General features: G+C 37.9%; 1 protein-coding gene across 5 annotated transcripts in view; it reads right to left on the bottom strand.

The window, feature by feature from the left end:
* TBCK (TBC1 domain containing kinase) overlaps positions 1-7,852 on the bottom strand; it is a 272,708-nt gene that overhangs the window by 52,728 nt on the left and 212,128 nt on the right. For all 5 annotated transcript variants that reach the window (XM_032254843.1, XM_032254842.1, XM_032254844.1 and 2 more), the window contains one exon: positions 5,714-5,873. In XM_032254843.1, the coding sequence (XP_032110734.1) occupies positions 5,714-5,873 (160 nt within the window). The remainder of the gene's footprint in view (positions 1-5,713; positions 5,874-7,852) is intronic.

Here is a 7,852-nt window from a genome sequence, read left to right as displayed (position 1 = left end):
AAAACTGGCTTGCCAAATGCAGAAAATTGAAACTGGACCCCTACCTTACACCTCATATAAAAATTAACTCAAGATGGATTAAAGACTTAAAACCCAAAGCCATATAACCCTAGAAGAAAACCTAGGCAATACCATTCAGGGCAGGCATGGGCAAAGACTTCATGACAAATATGCCAAAAGCAATTGCAACAAAAGCCAGAACTGACTAATGGAATTAATTAAACTGAAGAGCTTCTGCACAGCAAAAGAAACTATCATCAGAGTGAATAGGCAACCTACAGAATGGGAGAAAGTTTTTGCAATTTACCTGTCTGACAAACATTTAATATCCAGAATTTACAAGGAACTTAAACATATTTGCAATAAAAAAACAATCCCATCAAAAAGTGGGCAAAGGATATGGACCAACATTTCTCAAAAGAAGACATTTATGCAGTCAACAAACATATGAAAAAAAGCTCAATATCACTGATCATCAGAGACGTGTAAATCAAAACCACAATGAGATACCAATTCATGCCAGTCAGAATGGCAATTATTAAAAAGTCAGGAAACAATAGATGCTGGTGAGTCTGTGGAGAAACAGGAACACTTTTACACTGCTGATTGGAATGTAAATTATTTCAATCATTGTGGAAGACAGTATGGTGATTCCTCAAAAATCAAGAACCAAAAATATCATTTAACTCAGCAATCTCACTACTGGGCACATACGCAAGGAATATACATCATTCTGCGATAAGACACATGCACATATATATTTATTACAGCACTATTTACTATAGCAAAGACACGGAACCAACCCAAATGCCCATCAATGATAGACTGGATAAAGAAAATATGGAATACTATGCAGCCATAAAAAGGAATGAGATCATGTCCTCTGCAGGGACATGGATGAAGTTGGAAGCCATCATCTTCTAAGACTAAAACAGGAACAGAAACTCAAACACTGCATGTTCTCACTCACAAATGCAAATTGAACACTGAGAACACATGGACACAAAGAGGGGAACAACATATACCATGGCCTATTTTTGGGTGGTGGATGAGGGAAGGGAACTTAAAGGATGGGTCAGTAGGTCCAGCAAACCACCATGGTACACATATACCTATGTAACAAACCTGCATGTTCTGTATATGTATCCTGTCTTTTTTTTTTTTTTTTTTAGAAGAAATTAAAAAAAAAAAAAAGAAAAAGAAAAGAGGTTTAATTGGTTCATGGTTCTGTAAGCTTTCCAGGAACCGTGGAACCAATATCTGCTTCTGGTGAGGCCTCAGAAAGCTTACAATTAAAGCAGAAAGCATCAGGGAGCTAGCATGTCACATGGCAAGAGTGGGAACAAGAGAGAGAGGAGGAGGAGCCAGGCTTCTTTAAACCATCAACTCTTGCATCAACTCTCACATGAATTAGCAGAGCAAGAACTCACTTATTACCATTGGGAAGGCACCAAGCCATTCAAGAGGGGTCTTCCCCTATGATCCAAACACCTCCTACCAGGTCCTACATCCAACATTGGGGATTACATTTGAAATGAGATTTGGAGGGAACAAACATCCAAACCACATCATTCTGCCTCTGATCCCCCAGATCTCATGTCCTCGTTACATATCAAAATACAACCATGCCTTTACAATACTCTGCCAAAGTCTTAACTTGGTCAGCATTAATTCAAGTTTCAAGTCCCATGTGTGAAGTCCCAAGTGTCATCTGGAGATGAGTCCACTGATCTATGAGCCTGTGAGTTCAAAAGCAAGTTACTTATTCCCAATATACAATGGTGCTATAGATATTGGGTATACATTATCATTTGAAAAGAGAGAAATTGGCCAAAAGAGAGCTAACAGGCCCACACAAGTCTGAAACCCTGCAAGACAGTCATTAAATCTTAAAGCTCCAAAACAATCTCCTTTGACATCATATCCTGCATCCTGCTCACAATGGTGTGACTTGTAGGCTATGAAGGCCTTGGACAGGTTTGTCCCTGTGGCTTTCCAGGGTGTAGCACTTGTGGCTGCTCTCACAGGTTGGAGTTGAGTGCCTATGGCTTTTCCACACCGAGGTGGCAAGCTGCCAGTGGCTCTACCATTCTTGGGTCTGGAGGGTGGCATCCCACTTCCCAAAGCTCCACTAGGCGGTTCCCTGGTGGGGACTCTGCAGGGGCTCCAACTCTACATTTCCCATTGGCACTGCCCTAGTAGAGTTTCTCCATGGGGTCTCTGCTCCTGTAGTAGAGCCTGGGTATCCAGGTTTCCCCATACATCCTCTGGAATCCAGGCGGGAGATGCCAAGCCTTTTTCACATTTGATTCTGTGCATCTGCAGGCTGAACATCACAAGAAACCTGCCAAGGATTATGGCTTGCTCCCTCCAGAGTGGCAGCTTGAGCTTTACCTTGGCCCACTTGAGCTGCGGCTGGAGCCTGAGTGGTCAGGATGCTGGGAGCACTGTACTAAGGCTATGCAGGAAGTGGGGTCCTGGGCCTGACCCCTGAAACCAATCTTCTTCCCAAGGCCTCTGGGGCTGTACCTAAGAACTCTGAAATGCCTTCAAAGCCTTTTACCCACTGTCTTGGCTATTAGCACTTGGCTCCCTTTTAGTCATGCTAATCTCTCTGACAAATGGTTGCTCTGAAGCCTGCTTGGATTTTTTCTACCATAGGACTAAGCTACAAGTTTTCCAAATTTTTATGCTCTGCTTCCGTTTTAAATATAACTTAAGTTGTTTACTTGCTTCCATATATGACTTAGGGTGTCAGAAGCAGCCATACTACTTCTTGAATGCTTTGCTGCTTAGACTTATTTTTCCTGCCAGGTATCTTGTATGATAATTAAGTTCAAACTTCTCAGATCCTTATGACATGAATACAATGCTGCCAAGTTCTTTGCCAGGGTGTAACATTGATGATCTTTAATCCAGTTCCCAATAACTCCCTCATTTCCACCTAAGACTTAATCAGGCTGAACTTCATTGTCTATATCTCTAACAGCATTTTGGTTACAACCATTTAACCAGTCTCTAAGAAGTTTCAAATGTTCCCTCATCTTCCTGTCTTTGTCTCGGCCTTCCAAACTCTTTCTACCTCTGCCCATTGTCCAGTTCAAAAGCTGTTTCCACATTTTCAGGTATTTCATACCAACACCCCATTCCTGGTACCAATTATCTGTTAGTTTGTTCTTGTGTTGCTATAAATAAATACCTGAGACTGGGTAATTTACTAAAACAAAGATGGTTAATTGGCTTATGGTTTTGCAGGTTTTACAGAATGTATGGTGCTGATATCTATCTCTGATGAAGCCTCACAAAGCTTACAATCATGGTAGAAGGTAATAGGGAGCCAGCATGTCACATGGCATGAGCAGGAACAAAAGACAGAAGGAAGAGTTAGCCTTTTAAACAACCAGCTCTCATGTGAACTAACAGAGTGAGAACTCACTTATTACCATGAGGGCATCAAGCCATTCATGAGGGATCTGCCCCTATGATCCAAACACCTCCCACCCGGCCAGCCTCTAACATTGGAGATTACATTTCAACATGAGATCTGGAGTGGGCAAATATCCAAACCATATGAGTTACTATTCTGACTTTCTCTGAAATAGGTGTATTTAGATTGTTTTCGGTTGGATGGTAGATATCGTTACATAAAAGATAGGTGAGTGATTTATGACTTAAAAGTAATATCCATTTGGATACTTCTTTAGTGTGGTTAGTTAAGCTTCATCATTAAGAATGACTTCCATTTAGTGTCAAAAGTTAATGCTGCCATCAGCCTGTATTTCTGAGACATGGATTGCTGGATACTTCAAATAGTTTATGATCAAAAGTCTTAAAGTTCTAATTTGACTTTTAAAGTTTTAAAATTCTAACAAAGACAGAAAAAACACACTGGGACCTACTTGAGGGTGGAGGGCGGGAGGAGGAAGAAAAGCAGAAAAAATAACTATTGGGTAGCTAGGTATTATTTCCTTGGTGATGAAATAATCTGTACAACAAACGCCTGTGACATGAGTTTACCTATATAACATACCTGCACATACACCCCTTAACCTAAAATAAAAGTTAACAAATATCTAATACAAATTTAAAAACATAATAATATACAACACCAAGAGTGAGCCCTGATGTAAACTGTGGACTTTGGATGATAATGATGTGACAATGAGGGTTATCAATTGTAACAAATATACCACTCTGATGGGGGAGGTTTATAACAAGAAAGGTTGTGCACATGTGGGGTAGTGGGTATATGGGAAATTTCTATTCTTTTCTCTCAATTTTGCTCTATGAAGAGCAAAAACTTAAAAAATTATACTTAAGGCATCAAATTTGGAAAAATCAATAGCCTAGTTCCTTACTACAAAATCATATGGCATAGTTTTCTAAATGTAACCATCACATGTTGTTTTCATGGACTTCATACACACTTGCTCTAGGAATGAAACAACAAAGTATTTTCATTTTTCCTCTTTTCTCAGTTTCTATCAGTACTGGGTCTATGCAGGTAGGGATAGGAGGGTTATCTTTAGCCAATATCAGAATTGAGTTGAATGGAGGACTTACAGTTTTCCAATAAAAAAATTCAAGAAGTGTTTTTTGCTTCCCAGGTGGTAAAATCATGCATACTTTTAATTTCCTTTTTTGATCTCTTTATATTTTCCAAATGTTCAACAAAGTGTGGTTATTAGTTATCATAATAAAAGAGATTGTAGGATATTTCTCTGATCTCTAAGATTAAAAAAAAATAAAGTTTAAAAGTTCTAATCTGACATTTCAGTGACCACATTTCTGGAGTGCTCAAAGGAATATCTACAATCAAAGCAAATATTTTGTCTATACTCCTGATTTCCTTGATGACAGAATTTTCCTAAGCATATTTCTGGTCTTTCTTTTTGTCCCTCTATTCTCTCTGCCCTGAGAGGTTAAAGGATTTACTTGATTGGTAAATTTGGGAAGCCTCAGTCCTATTTATGTTCCTTTTAGAAAAAGGTTGTCTGCAGGGAGCAAGTTACCTTTGCTACTTTTCTAGGAGCAGATTCTTCCCTTTTAGAGAATGATCCTGTAGTGGTTCAGCATTGCCTATATCTAGATGCCTTCTCTGACTGCTTGTTTTTAAGTAAGTCAATTTGGCTCTCAAACTAAGCTACAGTCTTCAACTTATCTTTTATTTAAAAATAAAGATGATATTTTTGGCCTTTATATGCTACTCGTTATTTTTTAATTTGCTTAGAACACAGCCATGGAAGAGGGAAGCCATTTTATTGTTTCATGTCCTTCTCATGCCTGAAAGTTGATGTTCTTCCTGAATTTTCTATCATCAAAAAGCTTTCAGTCTCTAGTAAACAAAATTCCTAAATCTAACAAATCTCATCATGACCAGTTCTCACAGCCTACACTTGAACACTACTGATTTTCTCCAGTGGAGGGAATTCAAGCTACTTCTTTGCAATTTGAGAAAGCAGTTAGAAAAAAACAGCCTTATGCTACCATTTTGATTTTTTTAAGGTTACTGTTGATCCTCATGCTAAACACTGAGGGAAAAATGCTTCAATTAAAGGCAGACAAACTCTTCCATATAAGAACACACACAAATCTGTAAAGCTCATATTATTTGTGACCAACCCCTGAAGAAATATACTTTTAGATAAACTTCATATAGAAGGCAGGTAAATTACTAATTATATGTACGTATGACATTTGTGAATATACTTACCTCAGCAGTGTGCTTTGCCACATGCCCCACGATGACAATGACCTTCCCTTTGAAGTTCTGGAGCATAGCAGTATAAGGGCCCTGGGCAAGCTCCCCTTCTGCAGTGAATGCAGCACTAAATGGAATGTTGATGCTTCCTGAAATGTGACCACGAATAAAGCTGAGAAGGAAAATTTAAGGAAAACATTTATTGTGTGCAATTTTGAGTGTCTGAGAGAAACTCACAGAGGTAAGTGATTCCCTGAAGATAGTACTAAACATTTCCTAGCTCATGTGAGTATTTTATCTAAATTACATAAGGCACCTCTAAGAGAAAAAAAAAGAAAAGTTAACTTTGAAAATGAAGGAGAAAAGAGAAAGGAAGATGACTAGCCAAAGATGTAAAGAAGCCCTTCCTCATTAAATGAAGAATAATGAAAGTGATCCTGATGCAGCAAAGCAATGGTAATCGTATGAATTGTACAACACTCCTTTCAATTCATTGTTGCTACATGATTATTTTAAAGTTCTGAAAGTGACACAGGCAAATGGATTTTCTCAGCTCTTAATTTGATGCTGCAAAAGCCTATCCTCTCTGGGCAAGTGATTGCTAAAGGGGACTCCATATAGAATTGTAAGTGGCCATTAGCACTGGTTGAAAACACTTCTTTTGGTTCATTTCTCAAGAAAACTTATCTGGCATTTCCATTATTTCCAGTTTTACACTCTCTGATGGGGGTGGTATCTTATTGTTTTATTCTTATAAGGGGTCTGATGGTTTCATTAACTATTAATTTAGGAATTAAAGGCATCCATTCGCTTAAAACATTTAGAAAGATCATAAGATCTTAAAGAAAAAATGTAAACTCCAAGAGGTAATTAAAAGCTACAACTAAGGGAATGAAAGTAGAACTTTGGAAATCAGATAAAAAAAGGGTAATTATTTTAGATTCTAGAAAGGAAAACATTCTTAAATATATCCATTAATCAAAACTCTTCAAATAAACATAAAATAACAACTGTGAAAACTCTCAAAGAGGTGTCTCTAATATTTTAATAGATACATTGTCATTTTGGGGAAGACAGGGAAGGTTTCCACTGAGAAAGTGATGGCTAAGTCAAGAATTGAAGAATTAATACAAGTCAATCAGGCAAAGGGATGCAATGGAGGTGGGATAAGGTAGCAGAGGATATAAAATTTCAGGCAGAAATGTTGGGCTTATTGCGGGGAGGCACATGACAAAAAAGAGAAATGAAGGAAGGCCAGTGGAATTTAGATAGCACAAGGAAGCACAAGCTACAGTGAGCCTGGACATGGACGCAGAGGCCCAACCACACAGGCCTTGTAGGCTATTTTGATGATACTGGTTTTTATCCTAGGAGCAATAAAAGTCAGAAAGTGTTTTAACCAGAGAAGTAAAGGATTTGCATTTTGGCAACAATGTAGAGAAAGACTAGAAGGGGAGTGAATATGAAGACCAGTTTATAAGGAGTTTAGGCTAATTTCTTCCTTCTTAATAATCACAGATGATTGCAAAAAAAAGAATGTTTGTGTGTTCAACAGAGGCATTTTCCCTAAACTTCCACTTTAGGTATGTTATTCAAAAAAGAAAAGTCACAGTTTTAAAAGGTTGCTACACAAACAAGTAATAGTCCCCCTGAAAACTTACCAATTGTCACTGCATGAGAAGTATCCTAATTATTTACTGACATGTCAGTTTCTCTATTGCCCCAGTTTGTAGGCTCATCTTCTTTGGAATACTACTTCTCCGTCTCTCACTTTCTTTCTCTTTCCTTAATGGAGACAGAGGAATTTGAGGCTCCTACTCTCAAGAATTATGATGGAGATGGACTACATATCTTACAATTTAAATTTTCTAGTCAGCTGCTGCTTCATCATTTTTTAAAAGAAAAGCATATGACATTAATAACGAGAGAAAGAATCATAAATAAGTTCTGAAAAACTAAAGGAGAGAATCAACATGAACATTCCAGTGGACATTATTTAGTTGAAGTTTTCTAGAATGGCAAGAGAATTTATGATCATGAGTAGATTACCTTTGAACTTCATCAGCATTAGTTTTTCAGACATTTCTAATTATTCAATATTCCCAACTGTAGTTTTCCTGTAGAGTAATGACTTCTCTCAGAATAAAATTA

Source organism: Sapajus apella, unplaced genomic scaffold, assembly GCF_009761245.1.
Source record: "Sapajus apella isolate SASKATOON/1434 unplaced genomic scaffold, GSC_monkey_1.0 scaffold87, whole genome shotgun sequence".
Taxonomy (NCBI): domain Eukaryota; kingdom Metazoa; phylum Chordata; class Mammalia; order Primates; family Cebidae; genus Sapajus; species Sapajus apella.
This window is presented reverse-complemented; position numbering and strand designations above follow the sequence as displayed.